The following is a 17102-nucleotide window of genomic DNA, read 5'->3' as shown; positions in this document are numbered from 1 at the left end:
TTTTAATTGTTTCAAAATTGGTTCAAGTTCTTTATGCTGGCCCAAATTCAGAGCCCTTTGTAAAAGGGAAAGTAAGGACTTAAAACATTTCTTTTTGCTGCTCTATGATGAAATCTGATAGAACTGTGAGAACATTTTAAGCTGTGCTCTCCAACAGCTGGGAAAATGAGGATTTTATGCTATTTACAGATCTAATCATCAAACTAAACCAATGAAGTTTTGATAATTTAAATCTTGTCACAGCAGATCTTCAACTCACAGGTTCCAGAATGTCTCTTGCTAAATACATTCTTCTGAGTTGCCATTCTATTAAGTGTAATTCTATTGTTAAATGGCTTAATCTGCAAATATTATTTATCTCCTTGTTACACAGCAATGGGATCCTGTCTAGCTGTGATCAATTACGAAAGCATTGTGTCAGAAGAGCTGAGTTTCCAGGAAGGGGACCAAATTGAGATCCTTGGCTACTTCGTTGCATGCATGGAATGGTTTCTTGGAAGGCATGTGTGTACAGGCCAAATAGGTTTTGTAAAGACAGGTCATGTTAAACTGGATTTATCTAGAAATAAGTGAGTGATACATATTTGCATTTCATAAACAAAAAGGACCTAGTCTCCTAGTCTCAGCTTTAAAATGCTGAACATTATATTCAGAGTGGAGGGGACGGTTGGTTGAGGGTTTTTTTGGGAGGGGATGGTTTTTCTCATGTTTTGGCTTTTTTGTGTTTTGGGGGTTGGTTGGTTTGGTTTCGGTGTTTTGTGGTTTTTTTTTTTTTTTTATGTTTTAATTTTCATAGCATGTATCAGTCAAAACTGCAAAGGAATTGGAGTATGAACTCTGCTTAAACGTTGAAAAATATTAGTCTGTAGCTGAGCTTCTTCCTGGGAAAAGAAAGTTGCTGGACTTACTATATTGGTTCAGTTTCTATTCCTTGGGTCACAAGATGCAAGCAGCTTTGCCCTTGCAGAAGGGTCTCTTGCTGGTCTCTCAAGATCTGTGTTAAAGCATTCAAGTTCTGGGGGTTTTTTCTAGTACCCTCAGTTATATGCCTTAACTTGCTTTTAATGGGACCTTTGCAAATAGTTGCTAATAATGCAGACTGAAACCTCTAACAAGGGTGTATTTCATCATGCATTGGCACCACGTAAATGGGCTGCTCTTTTTAATATGCCTGAACTGTTTGCATGCTGAAACAAGGAGTTCTTAAATGCTGCTTGCAGGTCCATTTCATATGTAACTTAAAGCTTATATTAGAAAATCAATACCATAAAGTCCTTCAAGACTCATGCTTCTAATAAATACTCTCTTAACATGCTACAATGAGACTGACATAAAGCTTATTCTGATATGGCAGAAACTGTTTGCTGTAAGCATAGTTACTATCAATTTATATGCATATTTTTTAAATTGACTCAAACTAATTTTGAACACAGCACAACCTATAATGTAAAGATTGCATTTGTTTCTCTAACAAGTTCATGTTTAACTGATGTAGTTGAGATCCTTAAGCCAAATCTGCTTTCAGGTCCCTTTAAATGTACTCCTTTCCTTGCTAGAGCACAAGATCTGGATTTTCTTGAAGCAGAAGAGCTATCTTTTTTTTCAAAAGAAAAAAATCTGGAGGAAGTAGTACATTTGTTGAAACAAACCTCCATCACAGATGTTTGCTCTTTGTACAGAATAGGTAAGTATGAGTTTACTCCTTCATACTGCACAAGATACGTGTGTAGTTCATATAGTCCTGTGATAAAATATTCTTTCAATATCCCAGCATTTACACATTTTTTGAAATATCTTGGCATTCAATTGGATCTTTGATATGGCATGTAAAAATCCTTTATATTATCTTTTTTTATTTTTTTCTTTACTGTCAAGACTTTTCCCAGCAGAGGGTTTGTAAGTCTTTTGTATTTTTTTCTTTTTCCTGAGTGGATTTAAACAGCAGGCTTTTAAACACTCTTGTATTGAGCTGCACAGATCTCCAAGCTTTTACATGACTGAATTATAAATTATAATTCATATGGCTGCATTATAAAAAGCACTATGCTTACCCAAACACTGCTGACTTTTTGTCTCGGGAAAGGTAGCACAGCATAATAATTATTGACAGCTAATGCAAACACACACCTCTTCATGCTTGATTTAATTTTCAAAGGTATAGAAAAGTAGCAAAATCTAGTCATAGAAACATAATCTCTGCTACAGCTGTTATTTCTCTGTGCTGTGCATAAGCAGTTGGGGTAACTGGGGTTTCACCTTTATAGGCTTACTGGAAGGCAGGGTGATGCAATAGTCCTGCTGAACTGAAGAGAGGCAGTGATTTCTAATTCACCACAGGCTGTTGGTGATGCATATGCTTGTCCAATATCTAAGGAAGTTTTAGCTCCATTACTGGCACCCTGAGAGACAGGCCTGTAGGCTCCAGGTTGAAAGGAGCCACTGTATAGGTTGGAGTCAGGCAGGTTGGTTTAATTCTGCAAATCAGAGAGTGTGTGTGAACAATAACTAGGACATGTCACACCTGCTGTGGCAAAATGTGCAAAATGCCTTCACATCTCACCTCCTGTGCTCTGATGAGAAGCCTGGGAACAAAACCTCAAACCACTAAGGTACTAAAGCATGTAATGGGTTTAATGGACCTATTACTACTTTTGCTGCTGTGCATTTTTCACTGCATCTCCTACCTAATCTAACTATCACCTTCTTTTGCATCTTCCCCAGCTCATAGTACCATCTTTACCACTCTTCTCTTAAACAGCTCAATTGATTCTCAGAACTCAATTTATCCACAGCAGGCATTTTCAATATTCACTTGATACTTTGTTGTGTGATCTGACTAAATGGATTTTCAATTCCTCCATCTACATCAATCTACTGAGAAGTATTTACTTATGAGCACTTCCCCGATTAGATATTTAGAGCATTAAGTTACAGCTGCTGTAAACATCTGTGGCTTTCATCCACGAATGTCAGGAAAGCATTTATAAAAAGGAGATCCAGAAGTAAACAGTCAGTGAGAGGTCATTCTCAAAGGCTAGTAAAGTTTTTCCACCAGCTTAAATAGAGCTTAAATAGGTCTGTGAGCCTCTGTGTATTTTGTATATATCCTTCATACCCTCAGAACCACTTCTATTGCATCAAATGTATGAAAGACAGTGAAAATATTAATGAAATACAGGATGACAACTGAAATGCCTTGAGAAATATCTGCTATACAAAACAGTAATTCTTAAAATGGTCTAGATGTAAAGCTAGATCTATAGTTATAATATCTACAGAATTAAATAAATCTTTTTAAAATAAGAGAGATTGTCTTCACCCACCTGCTATTGGAATGGCTACAAAAGCCTGACACTTATGTACACAAACCACCCCAAAAAACTTTCCTTCCCACCTCTCTCCCCATTACCCTGGGAGTGATACTAAAAATATTAAGGGCTCCTTGCTCTCTCATTTTACGAGTGGGTTGTGGAGAACGGTCATACCTTTGCTGCCAACTTGTATTGTAATGCAGCAGACATGCCTCCCTCCAGCAGGGACAGGTTGGCTTTAATTCTGACTGTGAGGTGCTCCTCACCTTACTGAGCTGCTTGATGATAGCCATGCAGAAGCAGTGAATTGTGGCAGCAGGAGGGTAAGTCCCTGCTAGCTTTGGGTCAAACTTAGAATATTTATTTTCTTCTAAAATTTCCAGGATGTATCAAATTCTTCTGACATAAAGAATTATCAACTAAATATAGCCTTATTTTAGGATATTTAAAACTGAAAAATAACCAAGGTACTATAGCTATCATGATTTTTTTCTTTCTTACAGATGAATTGGAAGAACCTGAATTTCAGAAAACTCATGAATGTGGTAATACTTCCTACACATCCAACTTTTGCATAAAATTTAATGAGACTTCTGATATTTTTTGTGTCTTTGCCAGCTATTCTCCTTCTAATGTCTCTTCACATGATAATTTTCTTCTCTCATTGTTTGCTTTCTGAGAGTTTGCTTTAACCCCTTCTTACTAGGTTTTCTGTAAGACATTGTGCATTTCCACTGATATCAAATGTCATTCTTGGGACTTGCTATCCAGCTGCAAAATTGTATGACTTCCTTTCACTGATGTGACACACATACACCACCTCTCAGCCCCTCCACATTGTTTATCACGGCAAAATACTGCTTATGGGGCTCCTGGCAACTGCTGAGTTTGAATTCCAGCAGATTTTTCTGTCTACTAGAAAACTTTGTCTCAAAATAGATTTCCCAAAGGAGATATTTTGTTGAGGATGCAAAATTATTTCCCTTTGGCATTTTGTTGCTAAGCTGTCACTATCATTACTCATATTGTACTACATTTTCCTAAACAACAATTTTTGTATTTATGATTCTGCTGCAGTTTCAGAAATGAGACTCTAAGAGAGATGAGCTCTAAATCTGTGACTTCAACAACTCCTGTTGATCTGCAGCTGTAGACTTAAGAACTGACTATGACTGTATACTCCATCCCTAATCCCTGCCCTATTAACTGGGCTGGAAAACAGTGGGAGGACTAAGAACTGATGGTGTATCTGTCTTTATTTTATCTGTAAGGTATCCAATGATATTGTCACTATAAAAATTTGGATCAATGGCCACATCAGTTGCCACAAATTGGTAATTTTGTGAAAGATAATCTCTGCCAACAGAGAATCAGGGCTGATATTTGATTGATAGAAGAAATGCTATTACACAATACACAGGTCTGGCAGGACAGGACAGGAGAACACTTTCGCAGGCACCTCAAAAATCCATGTGAGGCTTCACCAGCTCAAATAGCACAGTCCTTCTCCCTGCCCTGGCTGACCTGCCTTAGCAGGTCAAGACATAGGCATACCCTTACTCTACTTGAATGGTTGAATTCTCATTTCCCTCATACCTTAAGTCCAACCAACATCCATGCCCTGACCCTGGGCCCTTTATCCAGCCCCCACTTCAGACCTTGGATCTTCCTAGATTTCCTTCTGCTTACCAGCTAGTCTGAACTGCATTTATTTGGCAGGTCTCTTGTTCACATACTGCTTACCAGCTAGTCTGCTTACCAGCTAGTCTGAACTGTATTTATTTGGCAGGTCTCTTGTTCACATACACGTGGAGAGAACAGAGAATATACACTGATTGTACTTTTTGAGTATACACAGACAAAAGGCAGCTTGAATTAATGCTGGACTTCAGTTGGATTAGTATTGGATCAGGCTCAGGGCCTGGCTAGACCAGTGTACTGATCACTAACCTGCTTACATGTTGCAAATTCTGTTTATTCCCACTCCTCCAGTCTCCCACAGTTCTTCATGCTCCTTACTATCTTTTTACACCTTCGGTTTGTCTTCTAGACATACTGTTAAGAAATCACAGTATGTTTATATAATGTTTTCATAACAGCATCTTCACTGACAAATGTTCCAGTTGGTCTACCGAAGATCTTTGTGTGCATGCATACAGGAAGTTGTGGTTTCTAATTTATTTTTAAATTTCAGAAATTCCACGCTCACCTTCTAGCCCAGGATCCACTACCAAGAATGGAAAGATAGAAGAACTGCTGAAGAATTGCTTCAAGAATTTGGAGGCCACTCAAGCTGAAGAGCCAACTACTGAAGGGAAGGAATCTGTTGGCTCTTTGAAGACTGAAATATTTCCTCAACCTGAAGGGCCTTGTTTCCACATTTGTCAAGAAGATATTCAAGCATCTGACATTTTTGAGCCATTGTTACTCTTCTTAAATAGGAAAGAATATGAGAGCAACTTCAAAGCCTGTATGATTTCTCTTATTCATTTACCAATAGCATGTTTATGGATTTTCAGAAGAAGAAGAACTGGTTAGTTTTTTAAGATTAGCAAGGGAAGCAGCAAAGAAAGCAAGTCTGTCCTGGGCACTAGCAAGACTGTGCTTTCTCTTAGGCAGGCTCAGTGTCAAAAAGCTGAAATTTTCCCAAGCTCGGGTATATTTTGAGGAAGCATTGAGAGCAGTAGCTGGAGGGTTTACTGATTTGTACTTTGTGATTGCTCTTATACCAATCTAACAGTCATCTACTTGACCCAGAAGAACAGAGAAAAGTGTACTCATATTTTTGACAAGGCTGCATCTCTTCTCATGGGAATTCCTAACTACATTTGCAGTGCTGACCTGGAATCAGACATACTGAAGTATGCTCTGAAGAGGACAATTTTGAGCCAGAACAAACACGCAGAGGCAAGGGCATGCTTTCTGCTGGCAAAACATTACAGTGCACGCAAACAACACCAAGAGGCACTGCCATTCTTGGAAAGGTTTCAGCTGTTGCTCAATGACCTGGGTTTACAAAATAGTTTATCCAACAACTGTTACTTCAAACTGGCAGAGTCCTACCATGAAAAGTGTTTGCCACACATTGTATTAAGTTGCATTAAGGTTACCTCTCCCCAGAGCTCAAGCACCTTAATGGATTCTCTGAAAAGGATTGATTTAGTCATCAAAAATTCTCCCAAACTATATGGCCTGAGAAGACTCAGACAAACATTCCCATCCCAAATTGCACCTTACCTCTTACAGGCCCTTTCTGCTGTGTTTACTACTGAGGAGGAAGGACTGTGCAGCACTATTTATCTCAGCTTAGCAAAGCTGTACAGCCACCACAAACAGTACGGAAAAGCCATTGCTTACATGATGAAAGCACTGGACTCGACTTCTATTAAGCCAGAGGAAACTATCAACTATTTGGTTTCACTTGCCTGGCTATACATTCTTCACAAGCAGTATGATGTGGCCTTAGCAATTTTAAATGCTGTTGTAGGCTCCGCATGGAGCAGTCCTCAGCAGCTTGGCATGGCTTATAACATGCTTGCCATTGCTTTGAAAAGGACAAACAACACAAAAGAAGCGGCTGAGAGCTACTACAAAGCACTGCGTCTTTCAGAAGAGACTGAGATGAGCCATAACCAAGCCATAGCCCTGGCTAATTTTGGGGCACTCTGCCTGCATGCAGCAGCCAGCAAGCTGGCAGAACATTATTTTATCAGGGCAGTTAAGCTATTCTCCAAGCTTCCGGTTATGGACTGTGGTCAAGACTTTATCCAAGTCCTCCTTCAGCTGAGTTGCTATTATGTTGGTGGAACTGAAAGAGAGAAAGGAAGGTTTTACTATGAATGGGCTTTTTTAGTTGCAATGGAGACAAGTCATCTGGAGAGTAAGTATATACTTTATAAGTTACAAAATGTACTCCATTAGGGAATGTTATTCATAGAGATATGTTAGATCAGTATTAAGAAGATGCATATCTTGCTTTGATATTCTTCCCACCATGCTTGAGGTAGCTTATGCAGGTAAGGTGACATTGTCACTATTTTATTTTGGAAATGAAGTTTGAAGTAACCCCTGGCCTTTGCTAACTTTGGGGATGAATGAAATGGCAGTGGGATATCCTTGTTATGATTTCTATAGTTTTCATTGTCTGTGCTATAATTTGTGAAACAGTGAAAATGAATAATTTTAAAATTAATTAACTTTCATTTTAAAGTAGATTCATATTTGTATTTCCAATCTATTCTCTTAGGTCAACTACAAGCAATTAAAATGCTGTGTCAGTTCTACAGTACAGTTGCTCCCAATGAGACTCAGTGTGTCATCTACAATGAATATCAACTATCTTTGGCCAGAAAAATGTCCAACAAAGTTCTGGAGGGACAAATTTTGGAAACTATTAGTCAGCTCTATTTGTCTTTAGGAACAGAAAGGTAAGACACGCTGAATGACTTTTCTTTCATTCTGATTTTAGTTTTTCCATCCTGTGGAGGATCTCAATTTGCAAAAGCTGAATATGACTCATTTTTTTTCTCTCTGCTTTGGTAATATGCTTTATCAGAATTGAAAAGTCCAGCGCTAATGGAGAATTTTCTTGTTTCTTTTTGAGTAACTATAATCTCTTAAGGGAGACAAGATGTTCTGTGGGGATTAGCACCACTTCAAAAACCAGTTTATTTTTAAAATCTGAGTAAAAACATTTTAAACCTATTATATGTTATGCAGCTCTTGATGACTGCTATATCAGGTGATTTGTTTTGTATTATTTTTGCAAGACTTTTTTTTTTTTAAGACACTAAAGGACATATTCCAAACAGGTCAGGCATTAAATTGCCTCTATGTAAGTGTTTCTCTTTGAGGAAAGGCTTTTATCCAAACTTACATAAGTATGAAACCAATGTGCAAACCTGCATAGTTTTGCTCTTCTGCAATTTCTATATTGCTCTTCTTTTCCAAACACCAATTTTTTTCTCTGATCTAACTGAAAAAACAAATTGCACAAGTTAAATTATAGTAGGAAGTGCTGAGGAAACAGTTTTCTTTAAGAATTTTTAAAGTGTTTTTAAGGCTGCTTTGTCTGTTTTTTTCTTTCTGTATTTCAAGGAGTCACTTTAGATTCAGATATTTTCGAACTTGCCTTAGTAAGGATGGAAAAGATATTCTCAGTCATGGAAAGAGAACAGATGCCTATTTTAGCTTTAAGTAGCTGTAGTCTGAGCATCTAATGTTCTTAGTAGGTTGCCCAATTTATTTTGCTTTGTTAGGGCTGGTAAATGATATAGTTGGTGAGCATCCTTAGGAGAGACTGAAGACAAAGGAGTTGGTTAAGATTTCAAGCTGCCTGGAGAAGCTGCTGCTTTCTGTGCTCGTAGTACATGGAATCTGTATATCCCAGTAGCCTGGCTTCCAGATGTTGACTGTATAACCTTAGCATGCTACCAGATAATAGCACAAACTCAATATGGTGTTAGACCGCAATATCCCAGGATTGTTTGTTATCTGTCCCAACTAAAAAGGAAATTCGGCTCTTCCAACACCGTAACTGTGCAGGCCATGTTACATTTTAATACGTTTGTGTCTTGTGCTCAGAAGAAAATGCATTGGGTCAAGGTGATGGGAGCCTAGCACAAGATGGAGAAAGATTTAAGACATCTGGGGTTTCTATGTCTGGTATAAAGCACCATAACATCAATAAATGCGGCAATTTAAGTGCTGCTGGAACTGATCATGACCTATCCCATTCTCCTCTGCCCTACCACTCTTGTCCCCGTCTCCTGTTTTTTTCAACTATTTTGGGGTTAGTCTGAATTGCACTTAAGTCAGGTGTATAGATGATTAAGAAAAAAAGATGTGATTTCTTTGACGTTTTTAGGAAAAATCTATAAATGATGGAAGAGTTCAAGATGAGAGACTTTTCTACTTCTCATAAGTTTGAGGTAGAGGAGGGACACATATAAACCATCTTGAAATAATAGAAAATATAACAGGAAAAAATTTATGACTAACATAATATAATAATATATAATTTTATATATATAACATATTTATATAATATGTAACAATATAATAGGTAAAAATCGAACAGGAAGCATAGATGGAACAAAAAAAAGAGGGGGGAAAAAAAAGGCTCTTTAGTTACTAGCGTAAGATAGCTGAAAAATTATAATTGTGCCCTAAATAGGGGAAATAGAATGTCTTTTATAGTAACATTTCTTGTTATGAAGAAAACCATTTGCAATTCTGAAAAACCCTTCTGTGAGTAGTGCTTTTCCCTGGTTCAGGGCCTACAGGTCAGCTCTGGAATATACCAAAAGAAGCCTTGGAATATTTATAGATCTCCAGAAAAAAGAGAAGGAGGCATATGCTTGGCTCCGGGCAGGAAAGATATACTATGTTCTGAGGCAGAATGAGCTTGTGGATCTTTATATTCAGGTATGTTGTCAACACTTTTACAGGCATGCACATGGTATCAGTGTTGTTCAGCTGGCATGGTAAGGGTAAGTAGTTATGTATAAAATTCCATACATTTTACCAGTTGATGTTCTGATCATTCAGTGACATCATTCATGTAATGCTCAGCACATGAAGGGGAAGTCTCAGCATTTTCCACTGGTGATCCATTTAAATGTGTTGCTTGATTCTGGAATGATTTTGGATAGTCACCTTTCTTAGTTCCTGTTAATTCTGTGCGTTTTTTCAACATCACTTACCAGCTCTACAGCACCAGAGCAATTATATGACACCTGCATGCTACACGCTGGTGAGTGACAGTGAAAAATCCCCTTAGCATGCTGGCCTGTGGGCCAGATTCCCAGGGAAACAGAGCAGCTTCTTTAGGAAGCATTTGAACCTTTCCTTCTGTGGCTGTGCCTAGTATGACACGGACCCAGCTGGAGCTGCTGTTGTCTTTTCACCTGTGAGAGCAGAGGCATGTGTCTTGCACACCTCTGTGCTCAAGTAGAAAGGAGGACTTGTATAAATTAGTGCAAATCAAAAACTAAAGGGGACAAAGCCAGAGCTTTGAAGATTCACAGCAAAGATTCCCAACCTTGCCTTATGTAAAAGGCACATTTTCAATAATATTTTCTCTATCAGTAACTGAGGAGCCTGGTATTCTTGCTTTGCATGCTGTCTATCATTAGATCTTTTTTGCTAACAAGACATGTATTTGTCCATGAGAATAGAATAGTAGACCGGCTTTTTTTTTTTTTTTTACAGAAATTAGTTCACAGGCCTTAAATTCTGCAGCTAGCAGTATCTAACTTACAAATTGAATTTATTTCTGTGATGTGTTTGATCTAATTCAAATTTACTATGTGGCAGCTATTGCATACACTGTTGTTTTTAGAATACCATGTGCTGACAAAGATAGCAGGATACTATTGCCAGGAAACGGAAACTAGGTTTTTGTTTCTTCTTCAGCACCTGCCACTGGCTTCTTCAAAGACAGGGTACCAAAAAAAAAGCATGTTCATAGCAAATAGAGCCTTTCTCATCATTATAATAGGAGAGATAATAAAAAGGTCTTTTTAAAATTGCTAATGCTTATGATGTTTTACTCCATGGTTAAGCAAGAATTAATTTTTCTTTCCTTTCCAATTCCTTGTTTTCAGGTTGCTCAGGATGCTGCTCTTTGCACAGGAGATCCAAATTTAGGAATGGAATTGTTTGAAGCTGCTGGAGACATATTTTTCAATGGTACTTGGGAAAAGGAGAAAGCAGTGACTTTCTACAGGGTTTGTGCAGTTTTTCTGCTGCATTGATAGTTATGTACCTCCCCCCATAGCAGGTATTCTACAAATGCTGAACTAAGGCTGAACCTCTCAGCAAACTGCTTATAACCTATTGCAGCTGCATACTTGTCATGGTGTCAGTATATATCACCTGTTTCAAATCCACTTCTGGTGACAAAAACTGCTCTAAGCAAAGAGCAAAATGAAACCAGAAATTACCTCATTTGATACAAGTGAAAGCCTATCACTGAACATCTTGGGGTCCAGCCATACCTAAGCTGATGTTGTGTGTTTCAGGACAGGGCTCTCCCACTTGCTGTTCAGACTGGCAACAAAACCACTGAACTCAGATTGTGCAATAAGTTGGTGGAACTGCTGATGAATCTGAAGGCTTATGAGGAGAGTCTGGAATATGCAAGAGTAGCTCTCATCCTCAGTGTAAATTTAGGTAAGAATAATTTCCATTATATATGAGTGATAAGTCTAAAAATACAACAGAACTCTAAATTTTAAGTTTTCTTCCCTTGCATTCAATCATTTCTTGCCAGGATTTCATAACACTACTATAATTGCTTTTTTTTTGCTTCCATTTAAGAACAAGCAATTTATTGCTTCTTCTTCTAACTTAGGATCAAATGGAAAACCTTTGGTAGAGCACCAAAGATTTGGTAGAATCAAACCTGAAATTTTATGTCCAAACCAAGTGTGCTTCTAAGAGCTAAGATAGAATTCTCATGAATAATATAGTCCTAAGGGGCTTTTGAGTGACACATACTTTCAGATTAGCCCATTGCTCTGAGGAACCAACATAAGATGGAAAACCCAAAAATTTTAAGTCCTGTTTCTAAATAACTATTCTTCAAATTTGGGAGCTGTTCAACTGAATAAGAACCTTCTTAACCCTCGGTATAAGAACAGACAAGTCATTTTGATCAGTCTAAAAATAAAGTTTTTGTTGTAAATTTTTATGTAAAATATATATTGGGATGGGCAAGGGAGTGTTTATTCCCATTATTTTTCTTTCATAGTAGCCTATTTGTATTCTTTGTAAGTATGCACAAAGTGTGTGTGTATATATTATAATATATACATGAGAGATGAATGTAGTTATTTCTAGCTATAAGTCCCAGATACTGTCAAATCCTATGGGAGGAAATTCAGAAATTCCATAGGATTTTTCTTGAAGGGCAGGTTTTGACCATGTATCTCTTAAGCAAAGGTGTTCTTATTCAACAAAAGCTCAGCAAATTCAATACAGAATTTTTCTAAAAGTAGCACAGATTTGAGTACTTTGTCCCTTTTGTTTTTATCCTGACTCACATGTTATCTCATCAGGGAATCAGCTAAATGAAAGAATAGCTTACCATCGCCTGGCAGCCATCCATCACCGTTTGGGTCACTGTGAACTAGCTGAACACTTCTATTTAAAGGCCTTGTCCCTCTGTTCCTCTCCTCTGGAGTTTGAGGAGGAAACACTCTATTATGTCAAGGTGTATTCGATCTTAGGAGATATTATATTCTATGACCTTAAGGTAAGAGATTTTTATAACTTGTGTAGAAAACTTTTATACTGAGTAATATTTCACAGAATCAGATTTTGCCATTTTCCAGTTTTGTGTGTTTGGGATGTGAACAGTGAAGTGGGTAAACCACAAAAGCTTAGAATCTATATTATTCTTGTTAGAAACTCACAAACCTGAGCTCTGCAGTCCTCTGGCACTGGTTGTACTATCTTTGAACCTCTTATTTCAGGATCCATTTGATGCAGCTGGCTATTACCACTTGGCACTTGCTGCTGCTATGGACCTGGGCAACAAAAAAGCTCAACTGAAGATTTACACCAGACTTGCTGTGATCTACCATAACTTCCTCGTGGATCGGGAAATGTCTCTCTTCTTCTACCAAAAGGCAAGAACCTTTGCAACAGAGCTGAATGTAAGAAGAATAAATTTAGCTCCTGATCAGTGTTACAAGAGTTCATAAGCATTTTGGAAAATACAGCCTAACTACTGCAGAAATACCTATGGAAACACTGCACTGACTTTGTAGGAGGATGCAGCCTGCATTCAGTGATTCACTATCTGTGTGCTGTAAGGTGGAGCTCCTCATCCCAGACTAAATTACTAGTTTATATGACAGTGAACTACATTTCATTGTCTTTAAGATACAGTCTTGTACTTATTGGTTAAGGATCAGTCAGTGAACTAAAACCAAAACCAACAGTCTTTTTTTGTAACTAAAATTTTCTTTGCTACATCTTTCTGCTTTGATGGGATACTGGTAAATGATTAATGCATAGATGTAATAAAAAATACTTAATAAAGTGCTGCAGAAGAAAAACCACTCAATATAATTTGTGGCTTCCTTTGCCTGACCTAGATTTTTGTCTTATTAGACATCAATAAAATGCATCTAAACAAGCATGTGATGTTGGGAAAGATGGGGCAGGAAGGGCTTATGGATATGATTGTCTGGTAAGAAATACTGGAGATATAAAATCTGTGAGTGAAATAGAAATGAAGGCCAGCTTTGAGATGTAGGCATGGCAGGCAGGAAGACGGTGATTAGCTGGACATAGGCTGAAGGACAGAAAACAAAAGGACCCAAGAATGCAGCCCCTCTCCACCCTGCCAAGGCATCAGGGAAAAAGTAGATAAGAAGAATTGTCTTTAGAGCTTAGAATATAGGATGATATGGTAACTTAGTAGTTCTCATAGGTTGCATGCAAGGTTTGTAGGTTTTGTATCTTGAGCCAGTTCGTCACTGTAAATTAGAATATTCAACACAAAAGGAGATATAATGTTTTGTAACAAGGACCTTGCTCTCTTCTTATTCTCTCTTCTCCTCTTACCTCTACTCCTTCCCCTCTCACTGCTCTCTTTTTCCCTGCTCTTTTGCCTGTGCTCTGTTAACTCTCTTACATCTTCGCCCCTTCTCTTGCCCACTCTCTCCCTCTGCTTCTCCTAACTCCCTCTCTCCTGGCACTCTTCTCACCTCCCTTCCCTCATACCCCCCCTCTCTCTTTGGGGCTTCCCTTCAGCCGAGGCTGGTGGCTGAAAGCAGCCCTCTTTACTCGCCACCCTTGCAATAAAACCACGTGTTTCTAGAATATCTCAGGTCTGCAGAGTTCCTTTGTCCCTGCCATCCATGGATGCCCTTACTATGTAAGATAGGTTGAGATTTGTTTTGAGCCAGCTGCCCTGACACCACTCCTCATTTTCTGTCCAATTAATCCACTCCAGTACTTAGGGGTACAAGTTAAGATTTATTTCCCAATTTTGGAAAACATATGTACATAATGTAATAAGAGCCAACTGGTTTATAGAAACGAAGGCTCTAATAATATGTGAGCAGCAGTTTTCTGGACTTCAGTGGTAAAGTGAAGTCACATTCAATCCGTCCAGGAAAGAGAATGAAATCTTGAAGTCAGAGGACCAAGTCAAACAGACGGTCTGGAAAGGAGATATGATGGGAAACAGTGAAATTGCAAAAAACTGAGAAAATCTGCAAGTGCAGCAACTGCAAGCAAGTGGACTGAGATGAATTGAGGGGCAGTGAAAAGGACCAAGGGTTGCCAAAATGACCCCAATTCCAATCCTAAAATCAGGGAAGAAATGTAAATTAAGAGAGGAGAAGAAACTACAGGAATGAAATCTAAAAAGAAAAAAAAAGAAAAAAAAAAAAAAAAGGAAAAATTTCGAAAGCAAGTGAAAACACAAAAAGTGAATGGAATGACAAGAAGTGGAGGAAGAGGGCCCGGAGCTCGCCCAATTAACCTTCATTGAAATCCCGAGATTTCGTTCCCTTTCCCGAAAGGGAAAGTATGGACCCGATATTTTCTGAGCCTGAGAATCGCTAGCTCTTCCCAAGGGAAACTTTTCCACAGTTTTCTTTATCCCAAAACAACCTCGTGGAAACAATATTCCTTTCCCATAACAACACGTCTTGTCTGCTATTTCTTTTACTTATCCAGTGAGAGAGGTGTCACTCCTTAGCAGCAATACCCTGCCTCTTTAGCGTAGGATGTTATAAAATGGCTGAATTAATGGTAAATAAATCCTTTTGAGTTCAACTGCCTTTTGACTGGGGTCAAGCACCTTTATTTCGTGTCCTGTTGCGACATCTGGTGACGGCCGCGTGGAATTGCAGCACCGCAAGGAGGTATCGCGCCTTTCTTTCTCCAACCCTCCTCACCCCGTGTTTTAGAAAAGTGGTGGGTTTTGTTTGTGTTGGTTTGTTTTTTTCCGGCCCGGTGCGCGGGACTTGCCTGCTCGCTCTCCTTCGCCAAGGAGGCGAATTTTGCTGGCCAGTACATTTTTCTCAGCGAGCTTCAAGCGTGGTGTCAGCTATGCTAGCTCCCGAAGGCTCTCTAGTCCTGGATCTTTGGGCGGACGCTTTTCGGCGCCGCACAGTGAACATTCCTATTGCCGCTTTTTAGGCTCTCTGTCTTTGGGGAAAGGGGCCTGGTTTTGTTCCTGCTGCGGAACAAGCGATGTCGAAAGGCCGCTGGCAGTCCGTAGGCGATGCCTTGTTCGGATCTTTGTTTTCTGGAGACGTGGTGGCGGCAAGACTGCTTGGAAAAGAAGTTATTACGTTGCTTCAGAGCTCTGGAGAAAACTCTTAACTTCCATTTTTACCGAGGAAGAGATCTCGGAGTGTGGCTCTGAAGGAGCCTGATCTGACGATGCTCTGGCGGATTTTGAATCGCCGGGGATGAGCGGATTTTGGACAGGGCTGTGCTTTTGGGGTTCCCTCTCGCACCCTGCGCAGTGCTATGCGCTGCTGGTCCGTCTCTTTTGGGTCTGACCCGCGGAGGGACAATTCTCCCGTGCCGCAGGGGCGGGCGGCCGGCGGGAACGGGGCTGGGATTCTCGGGAGCGCCTTCTCCCCGCTCAGCCGGGCCGCTCTGCTCTGCGCTCGGGGAACGGCGGGAAGGAGGGAACGATGCCTTCTCCATGCCTGTCCCGCTAGAGGGGGACGGACAGCTGGCGGCTCGATCTCCGCCGGCATCGGTGCCGGGACCGCCGGAGTCGGTTTCTACGAATTGTCCGAACTGTGGGGTTTCTGCGTTGGTTACTCTTAATAACGTGGACCGATCCCCAGTGCAAGGGAGGGGGATCGCCCCTGTTCCCAGGCCGCCGCTCGGTCCGGACCGCACTTTCCGCAATGGGCCGCCGCGGGCGGGGACGGCTGAGGGAGCCCGGCCCGCTGCGCGCCGCCGGCCGAGCGGGACCCCAGTGCGCCTGCGCAGTCCGCCGGGGCGCCTGTGGGCCCGCCGCGGGACCCGCGGGGGCTGGCCGCCCCTCTCCGCCTCCTCACGGGCGGCGCTGGGCCGCTCCCGGGCCCGCCTTCTCCGGTTTTCCCTGCAGCGCCGGGCGCGGCTGACGGCGAACCTCTGCCCGCCCCTCCTGCGCGCCGGGTTTGGATGCGCTGCCTGGGTCCGTGCCTGCTGTGAGCTCTGTGCCACGGCCGTCTGCAGACCCTGCCATGGCTGGCCCGGCTCCTGCGGATGCTGCCGCGGCTCCCGCGCTGGTCCCGGGGCAGCCACGTCTGCTGTCCGTCCCTCCTGTGTTCACATTTGGGTCTGGCACTGACAGAGCCGTCCTGAGGCAAGCGTCTACTCGGAGCAAGGGGCATCGAGCCGGTTCGTATTCCAGTAGCCACTGGACGCTTCCTCCGTGCCAGGTCACGGTTCACCCAGGGATCCCAGGCGTTTTTGGGACCCAGTCAAAGCCAAGGCTTCCAGATGGGGGAATGGGACCTGCTGGACCGTTTCATGGGGTCTGGAGATGGTCTTCCTGGCTCTGCAGGTGCTGGGGGGGACTTGGTATCTGGTGCTGTGGATGTGAACCCTGGCCACATGTCTGTCCCTGGTCCTGTGACATCTGTAGGGCTGGACCAAAGGGACGTTGTCACTTTGGAGGGAGGTCTCCAGGCTTTCCCTGTGCTTAAGGCTCATCCTCAAACGGGACAGTCTGACCTTCATGTTACATGCTTCAAAGCTGTGCTGGATCTCCGAAATAAGGTGGGGTTATACAGATATGATTTGGGTTCTGCAGAGGTG

The 17102-nt window shown here is 41.0% G+C and overlaps 1 protein-coding gene across 1 annotated transcript in view; it reads left to right on the top strand.

The window, feature by feature from the left end:
• LOC136360174 (SH3 domain and tetratricopeptide repeat-containing protein 1-like) overlaps positions 1–13650 on the top strand; it is a 28410-nt gene extending 14760 nt beyond the window's left edge. Inside the window, 13 exon segments of the mRNA XM_066317209.1 lie at positions 374–569; positions 1557–1684; positions 3815–3856; positions 5506–5775; positions 5778–5816; positions 5819–6031; positions 6034–7191; positions 7558–7738; positions 9587–9737; positions 10919–11041; positions 11336–11486; positions 12374–12570; positions 12791–13650. Of these exon segments, the coding sequence (XP_066173306.1) occupies positions 374–569; positions 1557–1684; positions 3815–3856; positions 5506–5775; positions 5778–5816; positions 5819–6031; positions 6034–7191; positions 7558–7738; positions 9587–9737; positions 10919–11041; positions 11336–11486; positions 12374–12570; positions 12791–13021 (3080 nt within the window). The 3' untranslated portion in view covers positions 13022–13650.
• Positions 13651–17102: the final 3452 nt, after the last annotated feature.

The sequence above is a fragment of the Sylvia atricapilla genome, chromosome 4 (assembly GCF_009819655.1).
Source record: "Sylvia atricapilla isolate bSylAtr1 chromosome 4, bSylAtr1.pri, whole genome shotgun sequence".
Classification (NCBI taxonomy): Eukaryota; Metazoa; Chordata; class Aves; order Passeriformes; family Sylviidae; genus Sylvia; species Sylvia atricapilla.
The sequence above is the reverse complement of the archived record's forward strand: the minus strand, read 5'-3'. Positions and strand labels throughout refer to the sequence as shown.